This window comes from Callospermophilus lateralis, chromosome 10, assembly GCF_048772815.1.
Source record: "Callospermophilus lateralis isolate mCalLat2 chromosome 10, mCalLat2.hap1, whole genome shotgun sequence".
Taxonomy (NCBI): Eukaryota; Metazoa; Chordata; class Mammalia; order Rodentia; family Sciuridae; genus Callospermophilus; species Callospermophilus lateralis.
This window is the reverse complement of record NC_135314.1, coordinates 86,469,299-86,489,016: the sequence shown is the minus strand read 5'-3', so window position 1 is coordinate 86,489,016 and position 19,718 is coordinate 86,469,299. Positions and strand designations below refer to the sequence as shown.

At 37.9% G+C, this 19,718-nt stretch overlaps 1 protein-coding gene across 2 annotated transcripts; it reads left to right on the top strand.

Moving 5' to 3' along the window:
* The first annotated feature begins 6,579 nt into the window (after positions 1–6,579).
* Positions 6,580–16,837, top strand: Znf639 (zinc finger protein 639). Of its 2 annotated transcripts, XM_076867536.2 has the most exons (7): positions 6,580–6,739; positions 8,665–8,891; positions 9,897–9,967; positions 10,769–10,837; positions 12,048–12,158; positions 15,336–15,470; positions 15,616–16,837. In XM_076867536.2, exons 4-7 carry the CDS (start codon positions 10,780–10,782, stop codon positions 16,767–16,769), a joined length of 1,458 nt encoding a protein of 485 aa, XP_076723651.1. In that variant the 5' UTR covers positions 6,580–6,739; positions 8,665–8,891; positions 9,897–9,967; positions 10,769–10,779; the 3' UTR covers positions 16,770–16,837. The 2 variants fall into 2 exon arrangements, with proteins under 2 accessions (XP_076723651.1, XP_076723652.1); XM_076867537.2 differs by lacking the exons at positions 6,580–6,739; positions 8,665–8,891; positions 9,897–9,967; positions 10,769–10,837 and adding an exon at positions 10,842–10,865.
* Positions 16,838–19,718: the final 2,881 nt, after the last annotated feature.

Sequence of the window (19,718 nt, the reverse complement as noted above, 5' to 3'; positions counted from 1 at the left end):
CCTAAGCAAGTCACATGTTAATACCCAGTTTCAAGCAGGATAGATAGTATAATCTGAAAGTAGAGATAGATAGTATGCCTGAAAGTAGAGAGTACCAAAAATTGGATATTATTGGAAGGGGGTTATGGCTTAGTGGTAGAGCGCTGCCTAGCATGTGTGAGGCACTGGGTTTCATTCTCAGCACTGCATATAAATAAGTAAAAAAAATAAAAATAAAAGGTCCATCAACAACTAAAAGATATTTAACAATATTGGATATTGCTAAGCAGTGATAATGCTTACCAGAACCAAAACAATGAGCTGTTTTCCCCAGGGATAACAAACATATCTATTACCTGGAAAATGTTTCCTTTTCATCACCTATTAGTGTCAATTTCCCTTTATGTGGTTCAAGCCTTCAGATCATTGCAGGTATGGTGTCAAGTTCAAGTCTATCAAGTGGATACCACGCTTAATGTTTGTTTCCAGGTGTTACAAATACACCCAGTGCTCCAGAAAAATTAAAAGCACCACAGAAGCACTGCACAAAGAATCACTATTGCTATTTTAATAAGGAAGACTGGGTAGATTTTATTCCTTCACTTATTCAGTTACTCACTTAGCTAAATTAAAAATTAGATTAAGTCTAAAAATTGTGAAAAGAGTTTAGAGTCAGGCTAGGACCCTGGTCCACTAAAAACTCTTGGTTAACTCTCAGGGATGAAACTGAAGAAAGGAAAAATGGGGTAGTCTTTTGCAGCCAGGAGATTATCTCTGTCCCATTTTAGGTAACTAAATTGCATGGGTTAATTGGCAAGCTAGTTCTGGGCTTTGTTGGCTTTAAAAGTACTTCACTACCACTATTTGACCCAGCAATCCCATTCCTTGGTGTATACCCAAAGGACTTTTAAAAAGCATACTACAGTGATACAGCCACATCAATTCAATGTTTATAGCAGCATAGTTCACAATAGCCAAACTGTGGAACCAACCTAGATGCCCTTCAATAGATGGCATAAAGAAACTGATATATATATATATGCTGGGAGCCATCAGCCAAGTAGGTATGACAATTTCCTTGCCAGCGTACCCCCACGTTTCTTTAGTGGAAGGACTCGTGGAAATAGGACATTTTGCAGCGACATTGCATGTAAGGTAACCTTGCTCAAGGATCAGGGCGGATCCGTGTTTAGGGTGTTCCCGGTTAAGCATAATCCGAGATTAGGGCGTTCCCCGTTTAGAATAGGGCCTATCCTGCTCCCTTGAGTTCTCACGGGATTCAGAATATATTTGGGAGACAGAAGCCCAGTGTGGTGGATTTGAGAGAGAACATGGATTTCCCCAGAATGTGTTTGTAGAAGGCCGGTGTGAGATCAGGAATAAAGAATTGCTGTTTGAATCTACAAAGCTGTGAGTGGCTCGTGATTTGTGCCCAGCCAGACTGCGGCATATATATATATATATATATATATATGTATATATATATATATATATATATACACACACATATATATATACACACACACACACACACAAATGGAATATTACTCCACAATAAAAGAGAATAAAATTGTGGCATTTTCAGGTAAATGGATGGAGTTAGAGAATACCATGCTAAGTGAAGTAAGCCAATCCTCCCCCCTCCAAAAAAAAGGCCAAATATTTTCTCTGATAAGTGGATGCTGATTCATCATGGGGTACATGTGTGCATGGGATGAGAGGAGGAATTTTGCATTGCCCAAAGGAGAGCGAGGGGAGCAGAAGGGGCATGGAGATAAGAAAGATGGTAGAATGAGACAGACATCATGATCTTAGATACATATATGATTGCATGAATGGTGTGACCCTACTTTGTGTACAACCAGAGAAGTGAAAAATTGTGCTCCCTTTGTGTACAATGAATCAAAGAGCATTCTGCTGTCATGTATAACTGATTAGAACAACAACAACAACAAAAAGGTACTTCACTGCCTGGAAGGCCTTTTCTGTGTAGGTGGCTTGAAATTATGAATGCTAGGTATGTCTGCTGAGTATGCGAAATCAGTGACTTGGGACTACAGCATGCAGCTGCCTGGGAGAGGAGCATATCAATCACTCAGTGAGGTCTGCAGTAGTGCAGTGGTCTAGATGCTCTAGACACTGTTTATCAATTCATTCAGTAAGCTGAATAACTAGACACTTTACCCATTACATCCTCCTTAGACTAATCTAGGCCATCTGTCATGTGCTCCTTTAATACTCTGTTGCCCTATAAGTTTACTTAATGCATTTCAATGTTGTTTAACTGCCTATCTTCCCCATCAACTCTAAGGATGACTAGGTCCATTGATTGTCTTGTTTGCACCACATTCCCAGAATCTATCACAGTGCCAGACACAGGATATATATGCAATGAATATTCTATGAAAAACATTGGTCGAGCATGGTGACACACTCCTATAATTCAGCTACTTGGGAGGCAGAGGCAGGAGGATCACAAGTTCTAGGCCAGCACAGGCAATTTAGTGAGACCCTGTCTCAAAATAAAAATGTCTGAGGATGTGGCTCAGAGGTAAAGCACCCCTGAGTTCAATTCCCAATAGTGTCCACATGAACACACACACACACACACACTCACTCACACATAGAAAGAGATGGAGAGAAAAAGAGGCTTATTAAAAGACACTGTACTTGAAAGGAAAGCGAGGAACCGAGAGACAGGTGAGTGAGAAATGAAAGACGAAGACTAGGCAGAGAGTATATTTGTCAGAGCTGACAAATAAAGGCACATCTCTCTACAGATGGAAAGAGGCAGCACAGGCTTAGGCTCTGCAACTTTTATGGGGCAGGCTCAGGGATTAGAGCTGGGCGGGCCCTAATGTGGGTGGTTAAGATTGGGGTTGATATAAGGGAGTGGTGAGCCTTTCTCAGAAAGGCTCTTGGGCAGGAAAGTAAAACTTTTTCTTAAAATGGTGGCTGTCACTTAAGATGGCCATCCAGATGCTAAGCAAAGACCTTACAGTACTAAGCCAGGAGCTGGAACAGATTGGAAGATAAAATTAGAACTCACTGCCTGTGGAAAAACAATGTAAACAGGAATGGAACCAAAAGTCATGAGGACAGAAGCTTGTGCAAAGTAGAAGAAACATTTAAGAACATAAAATTATAAACACAAAGTACTTTGTCTTGGAAGAGGTTCATGCAACTGAACGGACTTGAAGCTTAAGCGTCACTATATTCATTGCAAATGTATAATAAGTGGTGATAAACGAACTAATGTGCCAATCGCTGTGGAGTTTCTGAAGAATGATCAGAGATCTCAGCAAGGGAAAATCCAAGATTTCAAAGAAGAGATAAATCCTGATCTGAATCTTACAAATAGAGACAAAGGAAAGAGATTGCAGATTTTAAAAAAAGGACATGCTAAATCATAGGTGAGAGAGAGGCAATTTACCTGTGGAACAGTGAGAAGTACTATTTGACTGGTATGGAACTGGGTGAAGAAAGTTTAGGATGGTGGTTCTCAAAGTATGATTCCTGGCCAGCAGTACCAACATTTCTTGGGAACTTGCCAAGTTGCAGTTGCTCAGGTCCTATTCCAGACTTACCCATAGAAAAACTCAGGATAAAACACAAACATCTACATTTAAACAGAGTCTCTAAATTATTCTTTTTTTTTTTTTTTCTTTTTCAGGGGCACTCAAGCACTAAGCCACATCCCCAACACTTTTTTTTTTTTTTTTTTTTTTTGGAAACAGGATTTCACTAATTTACTTAGGGCATCACTACATTGCTGAGGCTGGCCTTGAACTTGTGTTCCTCCTGCCTCAGCCTCCCAAGCCACTGGGATTACAGGTATAAACCAGAGTGCCAGACTCAATTCTAATGCATTTTAAAGTGTGAAAAACAATGCCTTAGATTACTTGAGCATCAGATGAAGTTATTTTATTTCTCACAAATTTAATTTTGGGCTGTTATATAAGATAGGCAGAAATAAGAATAAAAGAATTATGATAGAGAGAGAGAAAAAAATAATTTTATTTCATGCCCCCAAATAAATTACAAATAAAGAGCTAAAGTAGAGAATCTGACCAGAACTTTCATGTAAGAATTTATTGTCTCAGCATAAAGCTAATAATAGGACCTATAAAGAAAAATATTAGTAGGCTTGATTTCATAATAATTGGAGAACTAACAATACTTAAAAGTAAAAACAAACTAAAAAGAAATATACATATCACCTATCTATAGTAAAAGGCCAAGATTATTAATTTTAAAAAAATATAAACAACATGTTTAAAAAAATAGGAAAAGGCCATTCACTGAAAACTCATGAAAGACAAATAGCCAATAAACACCTGAAAAAAAGAATTTAATTTCAAACAAAAATACATATTAAAATGGAACACTACATTTTGCTTACTAAATCAGCAAAGCATTTTTTGAAGATGGAAGCAACTTAAGTGTCCACTACTTAACTGTATGATCCCTTGTAGTAGTGCAAAGTGCTGCTAACATTTTAATAGCATAAGGAACACTCACACTATATTTTTGAAAATGTTGTTACAAAACAACATAAACAATAATATTCTAATTTTGAGAAAACGTATAGAGGGATAAAAATAATGGGTAGATATAGAGCAAAACATTACCATTGATTAGCTCAGAGTTATGGGATAACATTTTTCTTTTGTTCTTCATACTTTTTTACTGTCTCCATTATTTTAAAAACATGCATCCCTTTTCTTTTCTTTCTTTCCTTTTTTTTCCTCCCATGTATCCCTTTTCTAATCAAGAAAATATTAAGCTATTCTATAATGTGGCAAAAATTTAGAAGGATGAGGATTAAATATTCCTAAATCAAAACTATAATAGAATTTAGTAAACTATAAGTTGGTATTTTGAGATTTCAAAGTTTCACTCAAGTTGCCACCCTCCTTTGGAGGGGGACGTGGGGGAGGAGAGGAAAAGGAAGAACTTACAATGAAACTGTAAATATACATAGTCAAGCTACTCAAAGAACTTTAAATTGCCTTTGATTTGTGATTATGTTACAAGACATCTAAACATTGTAATTCTTTTCTAAGTGGCAGTGTGATAATTTTTCAAAATAATGCACTGGGTAGGAGAGGGGAAGATGTGTGTTTAACTACAAAACGTTTTGGAATAAAACTTCATCCTAGAATGCACACTGACACAAGACTACCCAGCGAGCAAAAATAACTAAAGATGGTCGAATGACACCCTCTTGTGGCTTCCACTATATCTAGATCAGGAAACAACAGAACCAGCAGAGAAGGAAGGGAAGGATATAGGTGGTTCTTTATAAATTTATGTATTAATCGCGTGTGGATTCCCTGTTCTGTGCCAGGGACAAACTATACTACAAAACAGCTTTAAGTCTCTTCGTACTTTATCCAAGTCATACCAACACTCGTGAACATTCGTTTATTTGAACTGAATACACACAAAGATTATGAGGTCATAAAAATTAAGCCTCACCAACAAGTAGTGTCTCTTCTAAATACCATATAGCTTTATTTCCTTAGAGAGCGTGAAGGAATGGGGTAAGGTCTGTTTCCTCCTTTCCAGAGGTTCATTGGTTAATTAGCACGTGCGTATCAGAAAAAGCACAACAGAAGTAAATTAAAAATCATGAATTGCTGACATGACTTTCCAAGTGACCTTAGACAAGGATTATTATATATGGACCTCATTCATTCACTTCATAATTATTCGAACCTTGGGTGCTTTGTCTATAAAAATAAAGTGTCAATCTCTCACAAGCTAAATTTTCTAATTTGTAAATTGAGACTAATTACTTCAACCTGTTGTCAAAAGGATTAGGGGCTGGGGGTAAAGCCCAGTGGTAGTGTTTTGTACGCATCAAGACTTGGCTTCCATTCTCAGTCTGGGGGCTGAGGGGGATTCAACATGATCACACTTAAAAGTTGCTTTCTTTCTTGATTTTTCTCTGTGATAGTGTTGGGGCTTGAACCTCAGGCCTCGCGCTTGCAAAGTACACACTTCACCCCTGAGCTGTATTCTCAGCCCTACAGGTTATTTTAAAAACCGTGTTCATAAACTTATTTATGCTCGTTCAATTTAATCCTTTCATTAGCTGCTCAAGGAACCTCTAGGTCGGAAAAGGAGTGAAATAATCTAATCCAGCACTCTATGTAATTTCACGTTCATTCCAAGATGTCTTGAGCAAACGAAACGGGCTGAAGCCTAATAGCCACTCAAGATCTTAACAAGTGTCACCTCTCCGTGTGGACACGATCCTAGACCGGTGTGGTTCTTCGGTGGGGCCCTTTTTGTCGCCTACAGGGTGCTGACCTGCTTTAGGACTGAAATGCCATCTGCCTTGCCTAACCTGGGCAAGATCAGTCGCGTTACCGCCCTTGCGAGAGCACTGTCGCAAGGGGGACTGCTTGCACGCCGCGCTTCTTCGGTTCCTTGCAGCGCCAGAGGGAGGACGGAGCAGCCGGGGTAAATTCGTCCGGCTGCCTGGCTAGGAGCAGTTCTACGGGTGGAATCGCTCGCTGCGTTTCCTCGGGAGGGGCGGTACCTCGTCCGGAAGGGGCCTGCGGCGGCGGAAAGGCGCCGGCAGGGGGCGCGGGCCTCGGGGCCACCCCCGGGGTGGAGGCCGGTGGTCCCTCCCAGGCCGAGTGTGCGGCGGGGCCGTGCACCCGCCCCCCCCCCGCCCCCCATCACCTCGTCACCTCCCCGCCCTCTCCTCTGGCCCCCGAGGTGAGTGGCGCAGGCGCGGAGCGAGGCGGTGAGTGCGGCCGCGCAGCCTGGGCCTGGGGCCTAGCGGGCTGGGCTTGGGGCGCGCGGGAGGGAGAGGGCCGGTCCTGACAGAGCGCCCTGGAGCGCGAGGGCCTGAGCGGCGTCGCCCGCCGCCTGCGGCCCTCTCCGCCCGCGCTCGGCCGCAGCCACCTCAGCTGTGCCTGGGCCGGCTGGGGCCCCGGGGAAACGGTGAGTGTGAGGGAGAAGCGGACGGGCTGGGCGCTGGACTGCTGCAGGGGACGCCGGCGTGCGGGCGCATCTTCCAACGGGAGAGGGCAGGAAGGGCCGGAGGCTTCCTCAAACTGAAACCCTGCCTTCGTTTGAGGCGGGATGGCGTCCCCCTCCCCCACCCCCAAAGCAGGTCCTGACTGGCCGAGGACGCTGAGGCCCCCCGCGCCTCTTCCTTCAGGGCGCCCTTGGGGTCGTGGTTAGGAGTTCCCCAGCGCCAGCCGCTAGTGGCTGGGCCGGGCCGGGTCGAGGCGGGCGCGTGGCGCAGGGTGGAGGCGGCGGGGGCCGAGGATTCTTGCCCGGCCCCTCGGACCGGCATGTGTTTTGCAGCGTGGTGCCACGCTGGCCCTCCCGCCCTGCCCGGCAGCTCCGTGACCCTCCGGCGGCGCATCTTGGTGCTCGCGTTGGTCCCGGCGCCCAGTCTCCCAGAGCTGCCCAGACCCACCCGTTCGGGTGCTTAAGCCCCCTGCCGCCCACCCTCTCTGGCTTTCTTTGAAGTGCAGCCTAGGGACACCAGTAAATTAAGCAGTTTATCTCCTTACAAAGAGATACCGATTGTGCTCGAGTATTTCAGTAGAGACTGAGTCCAAGTTGGATATATAGTGGACTCTAGTTCATACTCTCCTGAAACATTTTGTTTCAATTTAAAAAAAAAACATCTAGGGAATATATACTTATTTTTATGAAGATAAAAAGGAAAGTTTAGCTCTTTTAAAACTTGTTTAAAATGTAGCTTCTTATTGTAAAGATGTCTTATAGCATTTAGCAAGAAAGACTTTTGCATTGCACAAAAGGCACAGTATGAGAACTGTTTTTTGTATATAGACATTCTTGTTGAAAAAAATGACGGGTGAAAAGATGCTAACTTGTATTGTTAAAATACTTTTAAAAAAAATGTTTCTAATGACATGCCCCCCTTTTGTGAATGTATATCATAGGAAGAAGTGTAGGTGTACATACCAAAATGTTAATAGTGGTTTTTCCAGGTGAATGGATTGTAGGTGATTTGCTTTTTAAAATAATTTTAATTTTCCCGCGGGGAAACATTATGTATAGTTTGTACTTAAGTGGGGAGAGGGGAATGAGTGGTAAGTTGCATGTGATTCAAAATCTTTGTGATAGGAGAAGGATTGGTGAGCAAATATTTGTTTTGGTACTGACACTGAACCCAGGGGTGCTCTACCACTGAGTTACAGCCCCAGCCCTTTAAAAAATTTTTTTAATTTTTTTTTTTTAATATGTAGATAAGGTAAATCGCTAAATTGCTGAGGCTGGCTTTGATCTTATGCTTCTCCTGCCTCAGTCTCCCCAGTGGCTGGGATTATAGGTGTGTTCTGCCAAACCTGTTTTAGTGAATAAATTTTTATATTGATAGCTTTGAATAAAAAAAATCAAATTTCTTCATCAAGATAATTATGCATACAAAAAGTTTTTGTTGTTTTAGAGTGTATAGAATATGAATTCTGAAGCTTTTGGCTATATAAATTCTCGAAGTGTATAAAAGGTTTTAGGGATAAGTCTTGGAATTTTAGCTTATTATATAAAAATGAAAATAGCCTTTTTGATATTTGGATGCATTGGATTGGGCTGGAAACTCAAAAGAATGCTCTTTAGGTTGTTGGATGGGCATTTTATATATGCTGGGTGAGGCATTTATATCATTTCTGTAAAATTCATGTTTGTCAGTTTTTCTTAGGTGACTGTCTTCCCCTCCTTACAATTGCTGGCCGAGAAAGAACCGGAAACAAGATGTAACTTGGTGGTGGCAGTGCTTAGCCATGAAGATGTACCCACATACAGTTAGAGTTATTCAATGTCCAGGAATCAGAAGACATGTATTTGCATCTCTGGTTTTGCCATTTCTTAGTTGACTTGACTTTCACTGAGTATGTTTCTTCATCAGTAAAATTGAGGTGGGTTGAACAGTAAGCCTCTCAGTGTACATCACAGAATTTTCTAAAAGACAATCTAGAATAAGGGTTAGGAAAATCCTTAATAAACTGAAGTAATATATTACTATATGATTGCATCTGGTGCTGATATACCCAGAACTTAGTAAAGCAGCAAAAATAGTATGTGCCCCTCAATTCTTTATCACTAGAAATGAGAAAATCACCTAGGTGATAAGAAAAACAGCACATAAGACTGGATTTGGTTTCTGGCATTCCCTCCTTGCCCATGCTTCTGTGGACAAGCACTCTTCTGAAATGAGGGGGTAGTTCTGATTTAAACACTAATCTACTGGAACTGGATTGGTGACTTTATCTCCCTATTTGTTTCCAACACTAAATAAAGGAATTGAAGACTTTGTTTCTAAATTGGTTAGATGTGGCTAGGGATGTAGCTCAGTGGTAGAGCAACCTAAGGCCCTGGATTTATTCCCCAGGACAAAAAAAATTTTTTTCTAATAAAATTAGTTAGACTTATATTCAAATCCCAACCTCACTACTTAGTAGCCAACTTTAACTAATCAATAACAAGGAGTAAATAATAATTTGGGGAGGGTGTTATGGATTTTGCATAACAGGATTAAATGAAATAACAGGTTCACAGCTTGCTTATGGCTGGTTAAGAACCTTAACCATTTCAGGTCTATGATTCAGTATTTGTTTTCTCTATGTTTACTTCCCATTCAGCTGAATAGATTAAAATATTAATGCAGATTTATTTCTATTTTGAGGTCATCCATAGCTATAACTTTAGAAGGTAAAGTCAAAGGAATATGAAAAATTATATAAATAATCACATCAGTATATACAATTTTTAGTGTTTAGTAAAATACACTCAAAAGAGTATTATGCTTGAATTATTTCTTTATACTTTTCTAGTTAATTAAATATCTGGAATAATTGTAGTTTTGAATCTCAGAAATGAGCCACACTTTTGCTTATATGACTTTTGTCATGTTTAACTTACAGGTATTTTTTTTACCACCTGTGGAAACTTTGTAATTCATTTTTCCTCACTGAAGTATTAAGAATTACACCAAGTAAGTGGAAAGTACTGAAACTAATTTTATAACTGTTCATGTGGGAGCCAGGCATGGTGGTGTACACCTATAATACCAGCACCTTGGGAGGCTGAGGCAGGAGGATGGGGATTTCAAGGCCAGCCTGGGCAAGTTAGTGAGAACCTGTGTCAAAATAAAAAATGAAAAGGACTAGGTATTGCTCAATTGTAGAGTGCCCCTGGTTTAATCTCCAGTACCACAAAAAACAAAAACAGTTGATGGTAAATTAATCATACAATGGTTGCCACACCTTTTCTCACTCAGTAGAATAGCAAATGTGACTTTGTCAATAAGTTAAGGATTTTTTTTCTTAAAAATTATTTATATTCTAAGGTTCTATGTGATGCATATTTTTTCTGGAAGCTGTGAGTCAATACAAAGGTGGTAACAATATATTTTTTAGTGTATCCACCTTTAGCTTGAAATCTGAATAAAAATATTCCCAATTGCAGGAAATGTGATTTGATAACATAATGGGCTTTTTAAAATAAAAATTTTAAGCATAAGTTTTATTATAATTATCCAATTCTTATCATTACAACATTTGAAAAAGAATTTCTCCATCTTAGTTAGAAAGAATGCAGAAATCAGTGTCCTGTCTCTAAGCTTAATAGGAAAAGTAATCCAAAATATAAACAGAGACATTGTATAGCATTTCTCGTACAAGGTTTATTTTCATGTGGCACACACATTTCTTAGGGCAATTCTTTGGTTAGAAATAATTCTTATTAAAACATTAACAATTATTTGTGATATTTATTAAATGTTTTTACTTTTTAGATTGAAAAGATATGAATGAGTATCCTAAAAAAAGAAAAAGGAAGACTTTACACCCTTCTCGTTATTCAGGTTAGTGTATAAGTTAATTAATTTAAAGGTGAGTGTGTATATTTTCGAAGAAATTGTATTCTTATCCATTTTCTCAAATGATTAGATAAGACTTAAATATCTGATCAATTTTTAGGTCAGATAAATTTTAAATTCTCTGAATATATATTCCTTATTGTCTACCATGTGCTAGAGACAGACATGTTAGAACTTTAAAGACATTATTGTATTTAATTTTCATAATTCCATGGGTTATAGATATTTAAAATTTGTTAACCATCATTACGACTTATATAGCATAATTGAGCTTTGCCTACCTAATTACCAAGCTGTGCTTAAGACACAATAATAATTTGAAAATATTTTGCATTACTGAGGGAACAAAACTTTATCCTATACATTCTTTTCAGAAATGTGAACTTTCAATTTGACTATGTGATTGAAGTTGGCTGTGTTGTATTGGCAATATGAAGAGGTCTTTATGGCCATTTCTGATATAGCTTACACATACTTGAGACAGTCTCAGACATACCTGTTAGCTTACTCCATGCTCTTATTCTTCTTATCTGAGGAAATTAAGCCTGGTCTACTGCTTACTGGTGTTTTCCAGGCAAAACTTGAAGTGATTATATTCAGAAGCTTTCATTGGACCCCTCAGGCCATTTCCCCTATGTATTATGCTTTCTTTGCCTGATGGCATACCTCTCACTGTTTTGTGTAGTTAACAAAGCATTCATTATATATTTGTATTTTTTCCCCCATGGTGCTGGGGATTGAACCCAGGGCCTTGCGCATGCAAGGCAAGCACTCTACCAACTGATCTATATCCCAGCCCTATGTATTTGTATTTTGTGAGATTCTGATTGTAAGGAAAATTTTATCCTTATGTATTTCAAAGTTATTATATTTTAAAGTCTGTAATTTATGCTTTTCTTAAAGCTAAATGTCAGTATTAGATCTGAAATATAAAAGTTTAAAACTGATAAAAATACACTTTCATTATAGATGCTATTTTTTTTTTTATCATTAAAATTTGTGCCGAAGATATAGCTCAGTGGTAGAGTACTACTTACATAGTATTCACAAGGCCCTGGGTCCAGGAAGGAAGGAAGGAAGGAAGGGAGGGAGGGAGGGAGGTAGTTATCTTCGAAAATAATGTGAATTTGAATATGTTAAAGATATATGTATGTTTGAAACATTTTAAAATTTTCTTTTATTGTTTTATATTCAGATTCCTCTGGAATAAGCAGAATTGCAGATGGATTCAATGGGATTTTTTCTGATCATTGTTACAGTGTCTGCTCTATGAGACAGCCAGACTTAAAATATTTTGACAACAAAGGTACATTTAATATTTTCCAAAATACTTATTTCTCTTTGAATTGATTTTACAGTGACTGAGTATATAGGTAGCTCTATGGTAGAGCCCATGCTTAGCATGAATGAGGCCCTGGGTTTGATCCTAACACTGCTAAAAGAAAAAATAAATGCTTTTACATTTTTTTTTTTTCTTATTTGAAATGGTAGGTGATCTGGGTGTTGTGACACATGCCTATAATCCCAGCAACTTAGAAGGCCAAGATAGGAGGATAGTAAATTTGAGACCAGCCTCAGCAATTTAGCAAAACCCTGTCTCAAAAAAATAAAGGACTATGGGTTTAGCTTAGTGGTAGAGTGCCCCTGGGTTCAATGCCTAGTATCTCCCCCTACACACAAAAAAAGAGGGGGGGGGATATAAAATATTGAGTTAATGATTTCAAAGCAGGCAAGAGTTTGAATTTGGTATAACTTAAGAAAATGTAGTGTTTGGTATTTTTCTTTTAAGAAAGGAAGTAAGTAATTTCATTTTTTAACTTTTTTCCAGACATATGAATAAAAAACACACCTTCCTAAATCCTTTTTAATTGTGTAGGAATTGGTGGCAAAGCAGGAGTGATGTGGAGTTGGGAGCATTTATGGTGGAAGGTTAAGAACAGTGTTTCCATAGCTCTTCCACTCAGCTATACCTCTCAGTCTGAAAGGCTAATGAACAGAGGGTGAGCAAGGTCAACATCAACAATTATGAATCTTGTATCTCCTATTGACTCTTATTTTCTAGGCATTGAGTAGAATGATAACAACTTATACTTACTGTCTTCTCTCTGAATGATCACTGACACAACTAATTCCTTTGGACTCCTATTATAATCACAGAAACATACGTTATAAAGCACACATGGACTCAGGGCTATCATTGTGAACTTACGTTTAGCTTGATATAGATTCAGATTGATATACATTAGTGTTAATAGATGCGGTAGTATACACACACATTTTTTGCTCTGTTAAACTGAGAGGACCTACGAGCAGTGATACTTCAGGAGCAGTGGTGACATTTTGTGTCCATATCATGATTTCCAGTACCATTCATAAGTAAAAGGAACTAAGTCCCCTGGAGAAATAGTTGACATTAGGTCTGGGGCAAGAACAGAAAAGTCCTTTCAAAACAAAACAAGAGGCTAAAGCAGAAAGATTATAAGTTCAAGACCAGTGTCGGCAACTTAGCAAGACTTTATCTCAACATTTTAAAAAGGACTAAGGACCATAAAGAAAATTATATCATTTGCAGGAAAATGAATGGAACTTCAGAACCTTACGTTAAGCAAAGTAAGCCAAACTCAGAAGGTTATGAGTTATATGTTATCTTTCATATGTAGAAGCTAGACAGGGAAAAGAAAGTGGGGTGCATCTCATAAAAATCAAAGGGAGTAAAGGGGAGGAAACCAGGGACAGTGGTGCATGTCTGTAATCCCAGTTGTCTCAGGAGGCTGAGACAAGAAAATTGCAAGTTCAAAGCCAGTCTCAGCAACTTAGCAAGGCCCTAAGCAATTTAACAAGAACCTGTCTCAAAATAAAATATAAAAAGGACCTGGGATTTATACCTATGGTAGTTAAGTACAAAAAAAGAGAGAGAAAGAGACCAGGGGAAGAGAGGATGAGAGGGAGGGAAAAAGGAAATACTTAAAGTTTAAAAGTTAAAAGGCTCTGGGTACCAAAAAAAAAAAACCTCACTACCTAGAAACCACACACACTTATTAGGGATATGCTTAAGGAGCATAAGAATCCATCTGAAAGAGCTCCCAATAACCAAAGCTGAAATAATTTGGGGGATTAAAAAAATCAAATTATAACCTAAAGAATCAATTAAATATCCAAAGTCTATACTGATGTAGATGACTGAATAAATAAATAAGGGATATAAAACAAATCTCCTGTATAGAAGAAGTTTATTTATATAGAGGGGAGTTATGTTCTATCTCCTTTTTCTCAAGTAGATAGAACATAACTTCTCACTCTTTAATTGTGATAAAGTATGAAAGGAAAGAGTGACTTTATAATAGAGAAATTTTAGCCAGGTGATCAAGGTCAACATCAACAGTAAAAGTCATGTTGATATAGTATGCACTCTTACCAAGAGCGCATCACATTTACATCACAGTTTACTTCAGAATTGTGCTGCTCAATAACTCATGATTCCAATGTAACCATAAAAAAGAAACAGCAGATTCCATTATTGGGATATTCTACAAAATACCTGACCAGTAGTCCTCAAAATAGCCTAAAAAGACAGGATAATTAAATATAATATGGGATCCTGGAACAGAAAAAAGACATACTGGGTAAAGTAGGGATATTAATGTATCACTAGTAATATATCCGTCATTGGGCTGGGATTATGGCTCGGTATTAGAGTGCTTGCCTAGCATGCACTAGGTTCGATCCTCAGCACCACATAAATGGAAAATAAAGATATTATGTCCACCTAAAACTAAAAAAAAAAAAAAAAATTAATAATTTTTTTAAAAAGTAATATATCCATCATTAATTATAACAAATGTACTATAAGATGTTAATAGTAGGGAAACAGCATGAGATACATAGGAACTCGATCTTCATAACTTTCTATAAATCTGAAACTTATATAGTCTATTTAAAAAAAAAAAAAAAAAAGTGGGCTGGGGATTTAACTCAGTGGTATAGCATCCAAGCCCCAGTACTGCAAAAATAAAACTTTTTGAAACCCAGTTTTGTCTATTGACCTGCATTTCCATTTCCCCATGCTAACTTGGTAGAACCTGGGCTAAGGCTTATTCAAACTCAGAAACTTAAAATTCCTAAGCAAGTTCAAAAAGTGTGTTTATTCTTGGGCTATGGTTGTAGCTCAGTGGTAGAACACTAGCATGTGCAAGGCTCTGGGTTCGATTCTCAGCACCACATAAAAAATGTCTAACTACAACTAAAAAAAAAAAATGTATTCTTGTCTAATTGGGGCATAAAAGCATTTGCTTATTTGGACAGGTTGTTTTATTTGTTTGTGGTATATAGATAACATCTCTCTTAATGGCTAAATCTAAGTCCTTAGTTTCTATTGGAATTCAAAATTATTATATCAAAAATAGTTATTGCTTTATTTTATAATAATGTTTAGTGCTTTGATATAAATAATAAACATTTTTCCAAATTTTTTTTTTTTTAACAGATGATGATTCTGATACCGAGACATCAAATGACTTGCCAAAATTTGCAGATGGAATCAAAGCCAGAAACAGAAATCAGAACTATCTGGTTCCCAGTCCTGTGCTTAGAATTATAGACCACACTGCCTTTTCTGCAGGTTAGGGAAACTAATCATATTGGCATATTTCTATAGACCTATGAGAAAAACTCAGTGCATACCATAAACTTCTTTTGGCACTGAGGTATCTATCTAATTGATCAATTGAATAACGGTAATATAATAGGATCATTTCATTTTTCAGAAAAATCTGCTGATGTAGAAATTTGTGATGAAGAGTGTGACTCACCCGAATCAATCAACCAGCAAACTCAAGAGGAGAGTCCTATAGAAGTTCACACTGCTGAAGATGTCCCCATTGCTGTAGAAGTGCATGCCATTTCTGAGGATTATGACATAGAGACAGAAAACAATTCCTCCGAGAGCCTCCAAGACCAAACTGATGAAGAACCACCAGCTAAACTTTGTAAAATTCTTGACAAGAGCCAAGCTTTGAATGTGACTGCTCAGCAGAAATGGCCTTTACTGAGAGCTAATAGCAGTGGCCTCTATAAATGTGAACTTTGTGAATTCAATAGTAAATATTTTTCTGATTTAAAACAGCATATGATCCTGAAGCATAAACGTACCGATTCAAATGTGTGTCGAGTATGTAAGGAAAGCTTCTCTACCAATATGCTTCTGATTGAACATGCCAAACTACACGAAGAAGATCCCTACATTTGTAAATACTGCGATTACAGGACAGTAATTTTTGAGAACCTCAGCCAGCACATTGCAGACACCCACTTTAGCGATCACCTGTATTGGTGTGAGCAGTGTGACGTGCAGTTCTCCTCAAGCAGTGAACTCTACCTGCATTTCCAGGAGCACAGCTGTGATGAACAGTACTTGTGTCAGTTCTGTGAACATGAAACGAATGATCCAGAAGACTTGCATAGCCATGTTGTAAATGAGCATGCGTGTAAATTAATAGAACTAAGCGATAAGTATAACAATGGAGAACACGGACAATACAGCCTCTTAAGCAAAATTACCTTTGACAAATGTAAGAACTTCTTTGTGTGTCAAGTATGTGGTTTTCGGAGTAGACTTCATACAAATGTTAACAGGCATGTTGCTATTGAACATACTAAAATATTTCCTCATGTTTGTGATGACTGTGGGAAAGGCTTTTCAAGTATGCTAGAATATTGCAAGCATTTAAATTCACATCTGTCTGAAGGGATTTATTTATGTCAATATTGCGAATATTCAACAGGACAGATCGAAGATCTTAAAATTCATCTAGATTTCAAGCATTCGGCTGACTTGCCTCATAAATGTAGTGACTGCTTGATGAGGTTTGGAAATGAAAGGGAATTAATAAGTCACCTTCCAGTCCATGAAACAACTTGATTATTCTCTTTTATTTTGATTTACATAATGTTTTTGTGAAATAATAAATTCAACCTTTTTTTTTTTGAGATGTTAAAATGGGTAATTTTAAAAACATTAGATTTGCCTTTTAACAAGTAACATTTTCCAGTATGTAATTATACCTTAATTGTGGTATTCAATTGCATGGTAGTATATAGTTTTAATCATTCTTGGTGACTGTAATTTGGTGTCTTGCATGTGGTTCAGTTTTATGAATTGAGAAGAAACATGTACTGAAAAAATTATCTACAGTTTTCCTTCCTTAACCATGGTGCTATTAACCTTTTTAAACGCAAGATATGCTTAGTTTTTTTTGTGTATGAAGTTATTAAATTACTGCACTACCAGAACTAAAAGAACATAAAATACATTTAAGTTCATTCACACTCCATTAATAAGACCACCCCCGCCTTTTTGTAACTCCCATCAGGAATTAACCCCTAAGCAATCAGTAGACTCTGTAATTAATAACAGTAGGAAGTCTTCGTTATAGTAGGGGAAAATGCCATTTTGGGGGGCAGTTTTTCATTTTTTAAATCCCCTATCTGTTGAATAATTTTGAGATTGGGGAGACGGTAAAGCAATAGACCAAAAAAAAGTAACCATTTCATAACTGATAGACATTTTATCTTTAATTATAGGACTATGAAGATATGTCCAACTACTTTTTTTTGGTACCAGAAATTTAACCCCCAGGACACTTAACCACTGAGCCACATCTCCATAACCTTTTTATTTATCTAGAGACAGGGTCTCACTTAGTTCCTAAGGCTCACTTTGAATATGGGCTTTTAACTTGGGATCCTTCTGCCTCAGCCTTTCAAGCCACTGGGATTACAAGTGTGGGCCACTACCCCTGGCTAATGCCCAAACTTCTGATACCAAATTATACATTGAGAAAACTCATTTAACTATTAAATTAGGAAGATCTGGGTGATAAGGAGTTGCTGGCATGATAATGATAAATTAGCTTTATTATTTTTACTAATTGACTATAGCTACCATAACAAATTATTACAAACTAGGTTGCCTAAATAGCAGAAATTTATTGAAATTCTGAAGGGCAGAAGGAGTTGGCACAGTTTGTTCCTTCTGTAGCCTGTGAGGGAAGAATCTGTTCCAGATCTCTCTTGTTGGCTTATACATGGTCATATTCATGTTCATAGGGTATTCTCTTTGTATTAAGTCTTGTTTCCACATTTCCTCTTTATAGACATACCAGTCATCCTGTATTAGGGACTATACTACTAGCTTCATTTTAACTTGATAAACATTCAAATAAGGGCTGGGTATGTTGGCGCATACCTGTAACCCCAGCAGCTCAGGAGGCAGGTGTTAGGCAACTCAGATTGTCTCTAAATAAAATACAAAATAGGGTTGGGGATGTGACTCAGTGGTCTAGTACCCCTGAGTTCAATCCCTAGGGACCAGGAAAAAAAAGATTCAAATAAGGCCTGAAGTACTGAGGACTTCTAACATGAATTTGGGGAAACAACCACAGATCAATAAATAGCTTCTAAAGTAATATCAAGATACAATTTTCTTTTTTAGGAGAGAATTTTTTTAATATTTATTTTTTAGTTTTCGGCAGACACAACATCTTTGTATGTGGTGCTGAGGATCGAACCCGGGCTGCATGCATGCCAGGCGAGTGCGCTACCACTTGAGCCACATCCCCAGCCCCTCAAGACAGAATTTTAAAATGTTTTTATTAGTGCATTGTAATTATACATACTAGTAGGGTTTATTGTGACATTTATACATGCACATAATTTTCTCCATTTCCTAGTACATTCCTTTATCCATACATTCTTTCCCCTCCTTCCTTCCCTAGTCCTCTTACTCTATTTTAATGATCTAAGAAGATAGAATTGTACTTTTTTTTTTTTTTTTTTTTTCTGTTTTTCAGTACTGGGAATTGAATCCAGGGTCATTCTACATTGAGCTACATCTGCAGGCCTTTTTATTTTTTGAGACAGGGTCTGGCTAAATTGCTATAGCTGGACTCAAACTTGTGATAGTTCTGCATTACCCTCATGAGTCGCTGAGATTAAATAAATGTATGTGCCTCCATGCCTGATATTGCTTTCAAATTTAATAAGCATTGCTGCAAACATTATTTCCCAGATATATTGATATAGTTGAAAAGACCAATTTACAACCCCGGAATTTGGTCTTATTTTGAGATGGGTGGCTACAACAAATATTCTCAAATCCATTCCATCATATTGCTGGTCTTAGTGTTTATTCCATAATCCCAGCCCCTCAGCAGGCTGAGGCAGGAGGATTGTAAATTCAAGGCCAGCCTGGACAATTTACCAAGATGTGGTCTCAATAATAAACCTTATTTCTGTTTTTGTCATATAAGCATACTTGCATTCCTAAAAACATTCCATCTGATTATAATATTCCTGGTAAGACACTGCTGATAGAAATGTTTCTCAGAAGACCTAATATTTAAGCACTTTAAATTTTTTTTTTTTTTTTTTTTTTTTTTTTTTTTGGTACTAGGGATTGAACCCAGGCATGTGTTGCTACTGAGCTGCATCCCCAGTACTTTATTTATATTTTGAGATGGGTCTCACTGAATTGTTAAGGGTCTTATTAAATTGCCAGGCTGGCCTCAAACCTGTGATATTCCTGACTCAGCCTCCCAGATTGCTGGTATTACAGGTGAGTGCCACAACACCCACCTACAGTTTGCTACAGGATCAGGTTGTTATGAGGCCAAGAGCACATACCCACTTAACACCTTGCAGGAGTGGAATCCTAGTCATTTGGATTACAGCTTAATGATGTCTCCATTACACCATGTTATGTAAATCTAATCTTTGTCCTTGGGGTATTTTGCATGACTACTTCACCTAGTCATTCACCTAACTTCTTGATAATTGTTTTTTATACTTTCTGATACACATCTAGCTTTGG